Below are 18044 nucleotides of genomic sequence, written 5' to 3'. Positions count from 1 at the left end.
CCAGACATATACGGTCAATTAATTTACAAAAAGAGCCAAGAATATACAACGGGGGAAAGAACAGTCTCTTCAGTGGTATTGGGAAACCTGGACAGCCGCATGCAAAAGAATGGAATGGGATCACCGTCTTACACCATGGGCTAGAGATGAAATGTAAGACGCGAAACCTTAAGCCTTCCTCTCCACAGTCTGGTTAATTTCCTTCAACCAGGTACCTGTGAAGTGGTTATAAGGAGGGCTTTGTTGGCTGCTAAGCACCCTCCCACACTCCCTTCTCCTCTGAGGTTTTAGCCTTGGCAGACGAGGTGTACATGGCTTGCTTTTGCACTCCTTGCCACACGTGTTTTACTGACAACTGTGGTGGGTTGAGATCTCTGACATGTCTTTCGAGCACCGTCCAAGGCTATCCTGCCAACTCCGGCAGGCCCTTAACCAGTTGGCACCTCCTGTTCTTCAGCACATGTTTTAATAGAGAGCCCACTCTGCCACTCTTCTCCTTCCTAAGACAGCCGTGTTTTGCCACAAAACTAAAATGTTCTAAAAGTATTGATCAGTGTTTTCGTTAGCTCCGCTGTGTCCGATGAATGATTCCTTGGAACTACCCGTCCACGCCCCCCACCACCAAACATCAGTGGAATGCAAGTAATGTTCTGACCAGTGGGTTGTGAGCAGCCTAGGAAGTCCACTCAATGTACGTCTCTCTGAGTCCAGGAAGGAAACCAACATCCCCTGTGGTTTTTAGGAAAAGTGGTTTGAACAGAACTTTGGGGATGAAGGGTGGGCCGTGGGTTAGAAGTGTGATAGAATGTAATACATCCCCAAGTGTGGTATACATGCCTCTGCAGGCACACGAGATGGTTTTAAGTGGTACACAGATTTTTTTTCTTACAGTTAAGCAGTTTAGTTAGTGTGAATTTAAATATACGAACACCATGTTATCCTGTGACGTTGCAGATATTATGGCTTAGGAAAATGTTTTCAAAAATCTTGAAAATACGTTCCTTAAAATAGCTATATTCAATAAACAATTGTATTGGTGAAATGCACATATAGCCAAAAGGATGAAATTGTTAGAGGAAGGAATTTACATGCCATCCAAATGGTTATAAGCTTCCGAGTCAGACAAACCTCATTCAAACCTGGTCTACCGCTTATCAGCTGTGTGACTTTAGGAAAGTAACCTAATTTCTCTGAGCCTCAGGGGAAAATGGAGTTGAATAACAGTACCAGCTTCACTGGACTGTTGTCAAGCTTAAGCCAGGAGCTTTACACTGTAGTGGTGTGAGGGCCCAAAACCTAGCGCCAGGTGGTCTGGTTTCCAGTCCTAGCTCTTCTGCTTACTAGCTCATTGACATTGAGCAACTTACTTCATCTTTCTGTGCCTTGGTCTCCCCGTCTGGAACATGGGACTCTTAGGAGGGTTAAATGAGTTACCACATTTGAAGTGCTTAGAAATATTTCTAGTATATATTAGGCATTATGTGTTTCTTAGATTAAAAATACATGCATATAAAGCTCCTGACACCTGACACCTAGTAAGTCCTCGTGAAATGTTACCCATTGGTGGTGCTTTGTATTGCCAATGCCTGGAACAAATAAATCTACAGTCAGAGTTTGATTAAGAAGCAGCATTTAATTGCCCAGGACTCATGGAGAATTGACAGGGCCCAGCACCTCTCTGCAGTAAAAATCAAAACACAGGGCCCCATGGAAGCTGGGCCTTCTTAAAGGACTGCCAGGAGTGGGATTGGAGAGACGGCCCAAGCTAGCTTTCTTTATCCTGTTAAAATAGGTGTGGGTCATTACAATTAAGAGAAAAGGAAATGAAGCAAGCAGCCTAATGCCACACGGCCTATATATGACAGAGCTCCGTAGAATGCTATCTTGATGGAGAACTCACAGCCCGAGGGGAGGAATAGAGAACTGGTCCACTGGGGTTCTGACGAAAGGGATACTTTATGGAAAATCTTATGGTAGAGGAATGGTGATGATGATAGTAATGTAACAGCAATACCATTAACTGAGATTCAGCCACTGTTACTGACTACCTCTAGACATTGTCCTATCTCCCAATCCTAAAAAAAACCCCTCTTCTGTGATACCATTAACACTCTCTTCCTACTGACTGACCGGTATCCCTCTTCTTTGAAAGAGTACCCTATTTCTATCTCCATTCCTCATCCACCACTCACTCCTCAACCCACTGCGGTTTGCCTTTTCTTTCCCAAGCCATCACCGCCTCTTCTGGGACTCTAGACCATCTGCTCTCCTCCGTCTTCCCATATTTATTCAGCAAATACTGAGTCCCTACCGAGCGCCATACATGGTACTCAGTCCTGATATATGACAGCAAATGAGACAAGGTCTCTCTTCTCAGGAAGTTCACATTCCAGGTAAAAGCAAAAATTGGATCTGCTGACTGAGTGCCCTCAAAAGCAGTTCACTGGATGATGGAGACGATCACTAACAGCGGGGCGCATGATGGTCATACCCTCAGAATAGATACTGTTAATCAGGGCGAACCTGTTTGAGCACCTTCTAAAGGTAGGTAGAGCAGAAAGCTCCAGGCAGCACACTGACATTCTTAATCTTAGGGCATCTTGGAGCCCGTCTTGTGAGAAAATGCAAAATCACTCACTCAGGGATTGTGACAACAACTCCTTTTGAAGAAAGAGGAATGAGTTGGAGAATGAAGTAGGGTGATTAGTGTCGGGCTTGCATTTCAATGAGGTTAAGAAATAGATGTGAATGCTGATAAAATTGGGAGTAAAGAAAGAGCTCAGATGAACTTAGAGCTTTCAGATCACTTCTGATTGGGGAAGGTAGGCCTAAACGACATCAGCAAACAAACCACACAATACGTATCTCCGGGCTACATACTTCTTCGAAGTGCCTCCAATGAAGGGCTTCCCTTCCACAAATTTAAGGAAATTTTAATATTGGAACAGCGATAATTTACTTAAATAAACCAAGAGAAAAGAGTGTTTGCAATGGCTGCTAAAGCTACTGAAAGGGCATGTTTCATATCGAATAAGTGACCTGAAATGGCTCAGAAAACCAAAATTGTTATTCTGAGCACATAAATCTCAAACAAAATCTTAATACCACCTTTGCTGATGAAATGCTACTATCATTCTTATTAGAGCCCGAAAGTGACAAGAAATCTTTTTATCAGCATTACAGTCAAAAAGTATTTGCGAATATTTGGAAATTAAATTTTAAAAAGATTTAAACGCTAAAAAAAAAGAGAACCTAAATAGTTTTAGTTGATCTGATTGCACTGCACATGAGTAAATATGTACATGAGTAAATATGTCGTTTAGGCCGACCTTCCCCAATCAGAAGGTGGCTTATGACATTAACATAAGCTTTATCTTGGGAAACTCTACACTCTTAGAAATAAACAGGAACCTTAGCAGACTCTAAGCAAATGCAACCTGAAGTCAGGCATGGTCGTTTGTTTTTTTTACTCATAGACATATTTGCAGTGTCTATTCCAGATAGAGTAGATACCAAGAATTCTGTTGAGTGAATGAATGAGCCATATTTTCAATCTTTAGGTAGTAAGAATGGTGGGGGTGGGGGGACAAGATAAAGAAGATGACGAATTTAAATGAGAGGTGGTAAGAAGTAACCGAATACAGTTTTCTTAAGCACCAGGAAAATTATTTCAACTGTATGTCTTTTCTCCACATTTTCTTATGGACCTTGGTGGAGCGTGTGGATCTCCTGCGTTCAAGAACCGATCTTGCACTTACGAGTTTTGGGACTCTGTGCTCTCTGGATCTGAGTTGCTTCTGTAATAAACTAGTTATGATAGCATTGTTGTAAACACCAGATAAAATAGTACCTGTAAAAATATGCCGTAAACTAAAAAACATTGTATAGTGCGAGGGTGATATTATCACAACTATGACAGTACTGCTTTCTCTGCTATTGAAATAAAAGACCTGATTAAAGAAACAAACAAAACAAAAACAAGTAAATAAATAAAGAGGAACCACCAAAGCTGTTTTGTCAATAACATCTGCCAATATTTACTGTACACAATATTACGACAGAAATTTTCATAAATGTATTCCAGAATCCATTTAAAAATTGTAATAGGAACTCATTCTATGACATTAACATCAATTTCAAATGCATATGAAAAATATTTTTTTCTATAAAAGCATAAAGGAGATTGACGTTGCTTCAGATACTTAAAAGTCTCTTCAATAACCCGCCTAACAGAAGTCAGATGGATTCTTATATCAGCTTCTGCACGTTATCTGTTGCCATATCACCCATAACGAACCTCTGAAAAATTCACCACACGCTCATGAGAGAATGAGAGAGAAAAAGGTAAACATCATTATAACAAAAATAACCCCCACTGAGGCTGACCTACAGAAATATCTAGCAGAAATGACTGCTTGGGAAAGCCAAGAAAAGTGGCATGGTTAAGGAGAGTCCACAGTTGTCCAAGGAATAAACTGCACTCAAATATACATTAAAGCAGTGCCGATCCTGTTTGGTTCAAAGTGAAACTACTTTAAATATCCGCAGAATGCCACAACAAGAACAAAAACTCTAGAGTTTGTCCCACTTTTTAAAGCTACAGGTCTTTTCCCGCCAAGTGAGGTGGCTCTGAAAAGAGCCTTTGGTTTGCTACGTGGTCAGGTGGTCCGGAGGCAGCTCATTGGCGGAGGGTGTACCTGATGATGGCTTGGTTGCCCTCGGACACGGCGTGCTTGCCAATCTCCCCGGGGAACAGCAGGCGCACGGCTGTCTGGATCTCCCTGAAGGTGATGGTGGAGCACTTGGTGGAGCGGGCCAGGCGAGAGGCTTCGTCGGCGATGCGCTCGAAGATGTCCTTAACGAACGAATCCAAGATGCTCACGGTCTTCTGCGAGAGGCTCAGGCCCTCGTGAACCTGCTTCAGAGCCCTGGGGAAGTAGATAGCGAAACTGTTGGGGCAGCGGCGGCGGCGGCGGTGGCAGCGGCGGCATTGGCGCCTTGGCTGCTTGTGCTTCAGGCTCTTTGAGTCCACTGTTTTGGGCTCCTCCGTGTCCGGGCATTCGCCAGAAGAGGTCTCACAGCCAGGCTCAGCCATGTGGGGCTCGCCTTCCCGACAGCTCAGAAGGAAGTACAATGGCGGCTGCAGAGGGGCGCTGTCCCATTTACAGTCGCTGCATTTCCTGACGTCACAGGCAAACTCCATATCTGATTGCACAAAATGCAATGCAAGGAAGCGGGGCTCTAAGCCAGGCTGTGTCCCCTGTGATTGCATACCCTCGAGCTTGACATCACATTGGATAATCAGAGAGGGAATTCTGATGCCCTCTAAACTTCTTGGGCCGTCAGTTAGAAAATCTTTGTAAGATGCCACAAAGAACAAAAGGTCTTCTGAGAATAGCAGCTAACTGATGCCTATATAATGAAAACTTTAAAAAAATATCACTCAAGATTGCCTGGTTAGCTCAGTTGTTTCAGCGTCTGACTCTTTATTTCTACTCAGAGTATGATCTCAGGATGGTGAAATTTAGCCCCTTGTGGAGCTCCCCCCCCCCAGTAGGGTGTCTGCTTGAGATTCTTTCCCTTTCCCTCTGTTGCTCCCCACTGCGCTCTCTCTATATCTCTCCACCTCTCTCTCTTTCTCCTCTTTTCTCAAATAAATAAATCTTTTAAAAAATATATCACTCAAATCACCTATATTGTGGAATGTCAATTTTAGTCCCTTGGCAGAATGTGACCTTCCTAACCAAAGTTATACCTCCAACACTATGACTGTGCCAAAAATTGGCCATTTCACCTCTAATCCACAATATACTGGGTGGCCACTATGGCTTGAGGAGAAACTCTGACATAGCTACCAGAGTGCTCCCACAATCAAGAGACCTGCTTACTAACCAGTGTCTTCAGTTCTCATAAGAACTCTGTGATTTGGGAAAGAAATGGCAAAACCACCATCTCCAAAATTAGAACATATACAGAAATGAAAATACTTACAGATACAGTTTTAAATCCTTAAACATGTACCACGTTTAAAATTTTCTTATCAATACTTAGATCCTAAAAATACTTTTTTTTAAAAGATTTTATTTATTTATTTGACAGAGACAACAGTGAGAGAAGGAACACAAGCGGGGAAGTGGGAGAGGGAGAAGCAGGCCTCCTGCCAATTAGAGAGCCCACTGTGGGGCTCGATCCCAGGACCCCAGGATCATGACCTGAGCCGAAGGCAGACGCTTAACGACTGAGCCACCCAGGCGCCCCTTAGATCCTAAAAATACTTTAAATGCTAATATTGATTAATACTTATAAGAGCTATTTGATGAAAAATATATATTAACCTAATTCTCTAAGAAACCTCCTTAAGGAGAGAAAGGTTATCAATAAAATGGGAAATGTTTTAAAATTAAAACTCCAACACTTTTGGAATTTTTGGTGATACATGCAAACATATTTCTACATGTATGAATGCAAAACAGTTTAACATTTGAACCAAGGAAATTATAAAACCAAACCAATTATAGAAATTGAATCAAACAAAGAAGAATTAAAGAAATAGAGGTCATCAATGAGCTATGGTCCCAAATGGCCTGGCTTCCACGGGTGTGTCTTATCAAACCTTCAAGGATCAGGTAATTCTACTGCTAATAAAATAGTTCCAGATAATGAAAAAAATCCCTCTTTCTTATTTCAAGAAAATATAATATGATGGCAAAACCTATTGAAGAATGTGTGCTAAACAAATTTCTGAGAAGTCCCATTTATAAAGGAGAATACAAAAATTCTACTTCAAATATTAATAAATTTGGTGTCACATTACAGAAAAGACTTTTTAAGTAAGACAAACAGCTTTACTGCTGTAGATAATAAATTACAAGCATCAAACTGGGGGAAACATTGTTCATAAAACAAAATACCCCATATAGACTTTTTTCAACACGACCCCTACTGTGGAGTTCATTTAAATAAATAACCGAGGATCCAAACACAGTACAGAAATGAGCTAAATCAGGAAGCTCATAAAATAGTGCCTTTTTCAAGCTTCCTAGAACTGAATAACTAATCTAACTAGCTCAGATTTATCCAATTCTATTGTTTTCTGGTCTATACTTTTTTGGGGTTTTTTTAATACTCTTTTGTTTTTTAAAATGCAAAGCTTCAGAACCTGCAGTTATGCCTCATGGGATGACGGGAATATCCAATCAGAGTAGCCCAAACCCCACCCTCCACTGGTTCAGCCAATGAAGGACCTGCAGATCCTGAACCACAGCCATTGGCTCAAAGTGGGAGCAGGTGATAAGTGTGAACCAGTAAGTGTTCCTGGGTGTTCACCCTTAGAGACTGAGGAGGAAAAATATATAACATATTTATATATTTTATTTATTTATATATATAAATATATATATATTTAATATTATATATGTTATATATTTTCCTCCCTTGTTTGTTCAGGGCCCTAAATCTCAATCCCTACTACTAGTGGGTTTATTGGGGGAAAACTATGGCTCTGGTTAGACAGGCAAGTGAATCTAGTAACTAGAAGCTTTGCCCCACATTATATATTTAAGAAATGCTGAGGGGCACTTGAGCAGCTCAGTTGGTTAAGCGTCCCACTCTGGATCTCAGTTCAGATCTTGAGCTCAGGATCTTGAGTTCAGGCCCCACTTTGGGCTCCACAATGGGCATGGAGCCTACTTTAAAAAAAAAAAAAAAAGAAAAAGAAAAAAGAAATGCTGAGTAAAACTACTCTAGGTGAGCAATTGTTTTTCCCATCTCCTGTCTGTATGAGTACTCACTTAGTAGCTACGTCTTTCACCTGCCACCATGTACCTCTCATCTCAGCCTAACACACTGCTCAAGATAGAATCAATGTTAATGAAACTATTATTAACAGATGCAACTGAACAATGGATTATTATCCAATCCCAGGTCACCTGACAACGTTCATTCTTTCTGTCAGGCCCTTTGAAATAATCCTAATCTTGTGCAAATGCAGCCTAAATGATATGCAAATACAGAGGTTGCTGAATCTATCATGGATATACAGTATGTTTCTCATATTTACAAATACCAGTGTTGAAAGGAGAGCAAATGTTTTGGATGACAGAATCAGGATGCAAAGAGATCTCATCATGAGCAAACTTGAGCACATCAGCAACCAGGATGTTCCCCATTCATGTAAGTTGGATTCAAAGGATAAGGGAAATGTCATCAGGAGAAGCCCTGGAGTTATAGAGGCAGACATACAATAGCTGACTTCAAATATTTGAGGAGGGACAACCACATTGTTTGGGTCTCCAGGACACAGTCCTAGGACTATTGGATAGAAGCTATAGGAAGGCAGGTTTGGGCACAGTGTAAGCAGCCTGTCACAGCAAGAAGCTGAGTGACTCTGCCAGATAATTACTTCAGGCAAGAGGTAAGGTATTGATGACCAACATGGTTACTTCAAACTCTGAAATGTTCTGGCCTTGTGATTGTGTTACCTAACTGACATTTAATCAGAGTTAACCCAACTACTGTTTTACTTATTGAAGTTTATGTTATTGAAAACAGCTTCCACTTCCTGTAAACCCAGTGATTATTTAAGGATGTCAGCCCTTGGAAGGAGATGGTAAGATAATACTTGAGGTTGCAAATAGGTACAGACAGCATAATCACTTTTTGTAGGAAAATATATGAATATTAATAGACCAGTCTGGATTGTCATACACTCAAATATTGATACTTCTAATTGGTGGGATTATAGGTGATTGGTTCTTATAAATTTTAAGTGATGAAAGTATTGTTTAAGGGCAGGTATCAGAGCTTGCCAATTTATATGTATTCCTTATTGTATTAGTCTGAGTTGCCATAACAAAGTACCATAAACTGGGTGGCTTAAACAAGAGATATTTATTTTCTCACAGTTCTGAAGGATAGAAGTCCCAGAACAAGGTCCTGCAGGCTCAGTTTCTGCTGAGAACTCTCTTCCTGCCTTGCAGATGGCCACTCCCTTGTGTCCTCACATGGCAGGGAGAGCGATCTCTGGTGTTTCTTCCTCTTCTTTTAAAGCCACAGTTCTATCAGATTAGGGCCCCACCCTTAGGACCTCAATTAACCTTAATTACCTCCTAAATACCCTATCCCCAGATCCAGTCACATTCGGGGTTAGGGCTTCAACATATGAATTTTTTGGGGGGTGGGGGAGAACAATTTAGTCCATAACACTTATGCTCACCATGAATAACCAATACTTGATTCATTAAGATAGTGAATTTTGTTCAGGACAAGGAGACCAAGAGATTCAATGCTGTGGGTCATCAGCAGGTATTAGATTTCTGAGTTTCTGCTCAATAGTAAGATGTGATGTGCTTAGCACAGTGTGTACTAGCATGTGCCTCCTATGCCCTTCTGCATCTATTACCAGCCTTAGGCATCTCCTTCCATTAAATTTAAAAGCACATTTGAGAAAGCAAGACAGCCCAGCTAGAATTCCAGCTCTTATTCACCTTAGATCATCACTTCAGATGTTTTCATTTCTTCATTTCCAAGATAAGGGGGCTAGTCCACATGACCTCTTCTTCCAAGGTCTCGAATTGTATGATTCCAACTCTAAGGAAAAAGCACCTAGCATCACTAAGTCAGGACCCACTGCACCTGGACAGCAGAGAGCCTATCCATGTGAATGATCTGCCAAAGTGTCTTTCCTGCAACCATTTTGTTTGGCTAAAAAGAGTACCCTTGGTACTTCCATTCTTTGGAAGACCACTAGGAATGAATCACAGGAGCCTTAATGTATTGATTTGATTTATTATTTTATTGCCACATTAGAAATGAAAATAAACTGAAAATCTGCAAACCCATGCCCCTTCATGAAGATTATGGAGCAATGGAGACACCCATTGTAGAAGGTGAAAAGTAGCTTATCCTGTAGGGGGTAGAAGAACATCACACACAAAGGTCATCAATGGTGGGATTATGGACAACATCTGCCAGCTGGAGTTTATGCATCAATGGAAAGTTTACAAAATGAACATAAGGGAACACTGGCTACTCCTGACATCTTAGCCAGGGAGTACGGGTGTGAAGCATTAGAAGGTGCCTAAAATCTCTACAAGCACATAGGTTTACAAAAAAAAAAGCCCCAAACCGAGACACTCAGGCATTGTTGAAAACTGCTTGTGGGAGGAGATTCCCATCTTATGAAGTTTGAACACACTCTTTCTCCTGCTGGATAGCTGGGGGAAAAAACAAACATAAAAAAATCATTAAGAAGGTTTTTTTCTCAGATTAAGTTCAGTTTCTTCCCCAAAAGTACTTTTCCAAGTCACTGAAGGCTGCCATACCTGCTTACAGGGATGTGTGTGTGTGTGTGTGTGTGTGTAAACCACCTGAATGTTCATTAGAATCTACATCAACTGCAGGGTTTTTTCCCATTTAAGAGGTAGATCTATGCTGTTGCCATTTTTTCCATATGTTATTTTAAGAATGAAGAGGAACTGAAGCATTTTCTTCAGATTTAGCTATCCCTATACAATTTGAAAGATATACCATTTCAGACAATTTTGATTAACTTTCAAATAATGCTGACATGAAAAAATGTGCCCCTTGGTTTGGAGTTTCTCCAGCAGATTGTAAGTCAGGAGGGCAAAACTGATCCCTTGATCCCTGGGAGACCTGACTATACCCAAGAGCTACACTGGTTCTCCTACCTCATCTTGTCATCAGGTAGAGAAGGCCAAAACCACAAAGTTTATACAGCTCTTTAGGGATGAGATCACAGACCCAAATTGTTAGGTGCATAAAAATGGCAAATAACCAAAAATTGGACAAAACTAAGATGTTTATAATACTGAGTCCAATATCCCAAGATTGGTTTTAATGTGGCTTTTAGTAATTTTTTTCAACAACCAAAAAAACACAGTTTTTAAAAAATTCTCCATTACTACTAGGGCCTATTTTGTGAGAACCACTCATATGAGCCAGGTAAGAAGCAACTATTTGATATTTTTAGATGTTGCATTAAATACATTGGTACTTTAATTATTGCTTACTTTGTGGCAAAATTTACAAGAAGAGTTTATTTACTGAACCTATTAATTTTCACCATTGTTTGTCTCAACTAGAAAGCCCCCATGACTTACTTTCCTTTGAGGGAAGAGTATTTTTTTCTTTAGTATTAGTTTTCTTCAGTTTTGACCTGTCAAACTTCTCCACTTCAGACAAATCTGGCTTATCACTCATCTTGACTAAAAGAAAGACTGAAAAAAAAAAACATTTAACAAACCTATCTGGTAGAACTGTTATCAGACTAAGGAGTAACAGCCAAAATTCTCACATTTAATATTAATGTGTATTTTACCTGCTGATTTTCAACAGGAAACAAGCAGCAGATCTTAGAAATGTCGTGTTTTTATTAGAATACTTTTTATTCCATGTCATTACCCTATTTCTGATAAGCAGTAAATGCCACTGAATCAGGATGCACCAGAAACCAAGATGCTCTAGAAACTGGAGTCAATATGTCTGACTCTTAAAATCACAGCAAAGGTAAAATGAAGGTGATAGAAACACATGAGCAGATAGGGAGAGAAGAAAAAATATGGACTGGGTTTAACCAGCTGATGAATTGTCACAGGAGATAGCACTATTTGAGCATCTTCACTTTCTAGTCAATTACTTTGGGGGGGGCACTTTTCCTGGGGGATATGAGCAGCACACACAAAAAAAGGGTGGTTAAAAAGTTGTACTAGCTTCTTTCCATTTTATCTGCCCAAAGACAGTAGATTAAGGAGCCACAATAAGAGAGGGAAGGGATTTAATCTGATCATAACTAATTACATGTCTCATACTAGCTCCTTATGGCATGTTTTGTAAATGCTGTAAGAAGACACAACTAATTAGGATCAGACCAAGGACTTCAGCAGAACAGGGTAAACAAATAGAGTTGATTTTTATTTCACCATATTTTCTCTGCAAAGGGAAAGGTTAGGAGATGAGGTGCCCTGTGACCATTCCGGATTTGTCAACAGGACAATAGGAGACCCCAGAGACCGGAAAACAGAGCTCTCAAGCGCGTGCCTGGTCCCACCCTGGTAGGGGTAAGACAGGTCTAGTGCCCAGAGTAGAATGGAGAGGCCCCCAAGCAGCCAGAAGTCCCAAGTATGCCTCCCTTCCGTCGAGGTCACCCTAAGACCCTCCTCTGACGAGGGATCAGATGCCAATCTCCAAGGTAGGGAAACAGGGACTAACAGATCATAAAAGGCTGGGGGCGTGGGTCTGTTTGTCAGGAGCAGTTTGCTTACATTTTAAAATAACCATCATCTTTGTCGGGCGCGCAGCCCACCTTTTGGCCACAAAGGGAGAACGCGAAGGGCCTGCCCCAGAGGGCCCATTCCGGGCAGCACCGAAAGTCCTCGTCCTCTCAGCCTCGGGCTTGCAGTCACAGCGGACCGGCCGCTCTGAGGGACCGCCCCCTCGGGCCTCCCAAGGACCCACCCAGGGAGGACCCGGCAACGCGCAGAAGGCGGCGCCGCAGAAGACAAAGGCGTGGACTCTCTAGGAGACGCAGTTACAAAACGCCAGTCCCGACCCGGCCCCACCGGTTCCCGAGAGACCGACCCCCTCCGCCCCGCAGCCGCTGCGCCCTCCTGTCCCCATAGTCTTCTGGTTCCGCCGGGACCGCAGGTCCTCACCTGATGGCTTGAAGACGGGTGAAAGGCTGACGGCTGGACCAACGCCACTCCACACACAGGACGACGTTAGCCTTCCCGCGCGGAACCCTGCAGTTGTAGTCGCGGAGCAGTCTCCGCCCCCAGGCCCCGCCCCAGACCCCCCCCAGCCATCTCTGATTGGATGAGGGAATCCCAGGCCCGCCTCTTCGCCCCCCCCCCCCCCCGCTTTCGTCTTGTAGGCTTGAGCCCGCTGTCTCCCCTCTACTCAGGACCTCTGCCCTGCAAGTGTCTTGATGACTTCATACCGGAGCCGCCTCCCCAGACCCTGTCCAAGCCCTCTCTGATTCGCCGAGGGATCGCCTGCCTGCCTCCCCGGTTTCTCCCACTGTTTTCGTGCTGAGGATCCACTTCCCTCCTTCCCAAGTTTACTCACTCCTCCAAGATAATTGGGGCCTCGATATAAGCAAACACTTCTTTCTTGCCCAGTTAGCTTCCAACATCTGGAACTGGCTTTTTATAGCCACAGAGCCTAAGTACACTGTGATAACCAAACAATGGTTTGCAAGCAATGCTCAGTGGCATCTGTTCTAATCCTTGGCCAGGTCATGGAGGAGGGGAGCTCACTGAGAGGGTGGGCAGTTCAGAGTCATTCACCCCCACAGCTGAACAGTTCTGTGACAGTGGTGCTCTCCTATGTAAAAGTCACATTTTCAACTTTCTCAGCCACTGAACATGGTAGTAGTCAGTAGGGTAATCAGAGGAGGATCTACTGAGGCTATTTATCTTTATCTCCCCAATCCCTAGCATTTTGCTTGGCCTACAGGAGACTAGGTAAGTACCTGTCTATAAATTGAGGTAATACATCCATGATAGAGCAGAAATTTTGGACAGCAGCACCACCCAGTGTCCATGTTGGGGGAGAAAAGTGAGGATCCAGTAGTTACTTGAAAGGACCAAATGTTCGAGGTCACTTTCTGGATACTCACCCAGAACCTTAGAGCATTAAGGTAAGATGGAGATAAGACTGTCTTTAGCTTGTATCCCATATTTGCCATATGGCTCATGTATGGTGGTAAAGATACTCTACATAGATCAGCACCCACTCTTTCCACAAAGATTTCTCAGGCCCTCCCCACCTCTCTCCATTCATTCCCTTTTCTATGCTCTTTTAGCATTTCCTGTTAATTTGAGAGTTTTGTATGTTTGTTGGAGAGACCTTTAAAGCAGAAAGCCACCCTCATTCAACAAATAATATTTATTGAGTACCTATAGTGTCCCAGGCATTAAATATAATCAACACCAGTGTTTCTACCACTCAGATTTGAATATTGTTAACATTGAGTATATTTACTCTTTTTTTAAGAATAAAAACAGTAAAGAAAAATGTAGGTTCCCTTGACCCTCACCCCATGTCCACTCACCCTCCACTTCCCCAGGGGTAGTCCTATCCTGAATGTGAAGTATAGTTCCTAGATCATTTTTTTTATCATTACAGATTTATGTGACCTCTGTTCCTAGGAACAATATGGAGCACTGTATGGACCAGTGCTTTAGGTATAAGACTGAACTTCCATTTCACTTGGGGTAAACAGGAAGTCCCAGACACACACACACCCTTCTGTAGCCCAGACTTCAAAATCTATCTTGAATCTAACTGCCTTGAATCCATCAGAACTCATCTAATAATGATGTTTATCCCCATTATTGCTAGTCACCAAAAGAACTCCAAGATCCCCACAACACCCCTCAACTCCTGCATATTAACCCCCATAAGGCTGTGACCGCATCTCCCCTTTAGTTCACTTCTCACACCCCTTTCCTACTCCTAAAACACAATGCACCTTCAGTAATTCCTCTATATCCCCAACCTCTTCTCTGAATGTGCCCATCATTGTCTTCCCCTAACAGAAATCAATCTTTCCTGGGGACTCTGTGTCCCCTGAAGCCCACTCAAGAGGAGCAGATGATTTTTCTCTCCCACCACCATTGTACTGCAGAGCCTGAAGGTCAAGTCTTCCTTGGTCTTCCTTGCTTCTCATTGCTGCCTTTAGACCATTCCTCTCCCACATCCCTGAAAACCTCTAGTTTTTGACGGCTTGTCACCAACTAGCCTTCATTTTTGTTGTCATCTACCAAACTTCATCCCCCACCCCAATTTCTCAAAGGTTTTAGCTCCTGGAGCACAGTCATTCTCAATGGTAGTAGTCCCGTCTTTATTCCCAGTGAGCTCAAGAATGATCATTCTGACACACTGACTCCTTCAGTTCCTTGAACATTTCTCTTTTGTGACATTGTCCTTGACCCCACCTCAGCTACACACTCACATGGCTATACCCTAGGCCTTGTCATAGCAATTTTAGCAACCCCTCTGTAATATCAATTTCAAACATCCCTCTCTATGACCATCACCTCTTCTTTTTCAAGCTCACTCCCTTTGGTATCCAGACCCCACTATCCTTCAACCTCACCAGAATCTCCAGTCCTTTGGTCCTACCATATTTTCACCATCTCTTACTCCCTTAATGCCTTCTCTCCTCTCCTTCCCTAGTTCAAATGCCATGGCCAGTCTTTATAGTCACTCATTTACATATACCCTTCACTCTCCTGCTCCTTTCTCAGTTTGTATTGCTTCCCTGGCAAAATCATTACTCTGGCTAAGTCCAAATACACTTCAAGAAGCCTAAACCCACACAGCTAAACCTAGCTGGGGGAAAATACACAACCACATGACTAATTTCAGTTTAAATTCATGACCACAAATGTCAATCAGGCCCTTACTGCTACCAAGCAATCACTCTATAGATACCCAGTCCCTTACTTCCAACACCACTTCAACATCCCAATTCTTCACGTGCTCCTTATTTCACTAGAAAATTTAAACCATAATTCCACAGACACCTATTACCATAATGCTTAACTCACCAGCACCTGCATCTGTATATATGGCCTTCCTGTTGATATCATATATGATTGTTTTGGGCTGAATTATATCCCCCAAAATCCATATGTTGAAATCCTAAACCCCAGTACCTCAGAAAGTGACTCTACCTCTTTTAAAAAGTAATTAAGGTGAAATGAGGTCATATAGGTAAACCCTATTCCAATATGACTGGTATCTCTCTAAGAAGAGATTAGGGCACAGATAACACAGACTGAAAACACAGGGACAAGTCCTAATAGCCAAGGAGAGAGGTCTCACCACAAACCAAACCTGCAGATATCTTGATCTCAGACCTCTGGCCTCTGTGAGAAAATTAATTTCTTTCATTTAGCGGCACCTGGATGGCACAGTTGATTGAATGGCTGACTCTTGGTTTTGGCTCATGATCTCAGGGTCCTGGGATCGAGCCCCGAGTTGGGCTTCATGCTCAGCACAGAGTCTGCTTGAGACTCTTTCTCCCTCTCACTCTGCACCTTTCCCCTGCTCTCTCTCTCTTTCTCTCTCCCTCAAATAAATAAATACAATCTTTAAAAAAAAAAAAAATTTCTGTTGTTTAAACCACCCAGTCTGTGGTCCTTTGTTTTGCCAGCCCTAGCAAACTAATATAATATTTCCAGATTCTCCTCTAAAGCCAGCCCCTCTCTTTTCCCACTACATTTCTTTCTCTCACACCAATTCAACAATACCACTACCATCTTTCTCCCCTTTATCTCCAACATCATCAATGTTGTGCTCTATATTAGGTCATTTCTATCAGGATACAATCACGCTATTATTTCTTATCTTCACATATATACATTTTCATCATTATATATGCATTATTTTGTATATACGTTCTCTTGACTCCACTCCCCCACATGCTCTCACCCCATTTCTTTGCTCCCTTTTGATGCAAATCTCTTTTACAGATATACCTGATATACATTTCCATGTGCAATATTTGAAGGCATTGTTTGAACCAATGTTCCTGGTCTAAGACTGAATTCCTCATTCTACCTACATCAATCTGGTGTCAAGCGGGAGCCCCAGATGACCATCCTTTCCTAGCCCACTACTCTCTCTGCCTGCTCTCCACCTCACTCAGTCTGTCCCAGCTATTGCCTCTCTACTGTTCCTCAAACAAGCCACACTCACTGTTGCCTAGGGCCTTTTTAATGTCTGTTCCATCTGTCAGGAATGTTCTTCCCCCAGATATCCACTTGGACTACTCCATCATTCCTTTGTAATTGTTGTATCTATTTACTGTTATAATTTTTCACCTACTATTCTCCTTTGAACACATTCCAATCAGGGGTCCACCTCCACTACTCTACTGAAATTTATCTTGTCGAGGTCATGAATAATATCCATATTGTTCAACCCAATGTTTGGTTCTTAATCCTTGTCTTACTTGACCTATCAGCAGCATTTGGCACAGCTGATGAGCCCCTCCTCCTTGGTTCACGGTCTTCACTTGGCTTCCAGGACCCCACACTCTCCTGTTCTCCTCTAATCTCACTAGCTGCTCCTTCTCAGTCTTCTTTACTGGCTTCGTCTCTCCTCAAAGACCTCTTAAAATGAGAGTGCCTCCAGGCAAGGTCCCAAATTCTCTTCTTTTTTTTTTCTTGTTTATTAATTCATTTATTTTTATTGAGTTATAATTGACATTTAAAAATGTATTAGTTTTAGGTGTACAATATAATGATTTGATATATGTATATATTGTGGAGTGATTACCATAATAAATTTAGTTAACATCCATCACTACACATAGTTATGCATTTTTTCCTTTGTGATGAAAACTTTTACAATTTACTCTCTTAGCAACTTTCAAATACATATACAATACAGTATTGTTAACTATAGCTACAGTGCTGTACATTACATCCCCAGGACTTAATTTTCTTATTTTTTTAATTTAAATTCAATTAATTAACACATAATGTATTATTTGTTTCAGGGGTACAGGTCTGTGATTCATCAGTCTTATATAATACACAGTGCTCATTGCAACACATACCCTCCCCAATGTCCATCACCCAGTTATCCCATCACCCCTCCCTCCTCCCCTCCAACAACCCTCAGTTTGTTTCCTAAGATTAAGAGTCTCTTATGGTTTGTCTCCCTCTCTGCTTTTGTCTTGTTTCATTTTTTCCTCTCTTTCCCTATGATCTTCTGCCTTGTTTCTTAAATTCCACATATCAGTGAGATCATATGATAATTGTCTTTCTCTGATTGACTTATTTTGCTTAGCATAATACCCTCTAGTTTCATCCACATCGTTGCAAATGGCAAGATTTCATTTTTTTGATGGCTCCCAATTCCTCTTCTTTCCAACCTACTCACACTCCCTTGGTGGTCTCTTCCAGTCCAATGTCTGTAGAACCATTTCTATGATGACAACTCCCAAATTCATGTCTGCAGACCAGGACTGTATCCCAAACTACAGTCTAATATATTCAACTACCTACTTA

At 41.9% G+C, this 18044-nt stretch overlaps 1 protein-coding gene and 1 pseudogene across 1 annotated transcript; both read right to left on the bottom strand.

Annotated features, from left to right (window-relative positions):
* Positions 1 to 4678: 4678 nt before the first annotated feature.
* Positions 4679 to 5203, bottom strand: LOC118538228 (late histone H2B.L4 pseudogene; annotated as a pseudogene).
* A 4569-nt stretch (positions 5204 to 9772) lies between these two features.
* On the bottom strand, positions 9773 to 12786 carry LOC118538232 (thymosin beta-15A). The gene is made up of 3 exons (XM_078064961.1): positions 12672 to 12786; positions 11121 to 11237; positions 9773 to 10214 (listed from the first exon to the last, which is right to left on the bottom strand). The coding sequence occupies exons 2-3, from the start codon at positions 11218 to 11220 to the stop codon at positions 10177 to 10179; spliced, it is 138 nt and encodes a 45-aa protein (XP_077921087.1). The 5' UTR covers positions 11221 to 11237; positions 12672 to 12786; the 3' UTR covers positions 9773 to 10176.
* Between the last annotated feature and the right edge of the window lie 5258 nt (positions 12787 to 18044).

Source organism: Halichoerus grypus, chromosome X (assembly GCF_964656455.1).
Source record: "Halichoerus grypus chromosome X, mHalGry1.hap1.1, whole genome shotgun sequence".
In the NCBI taxonomy this organism is placed as follows: domain Eukaryota; kingdom Metazoa; phylum Chordata; class Mammalia; order Carnivora; family Phocidae; genus Halichoerus; species Halichoerus grypus.
Note: the sequence above shows the minus strand (reverse complement) of the source record. Positions and strands in the feature narration are given on the sequence as shown.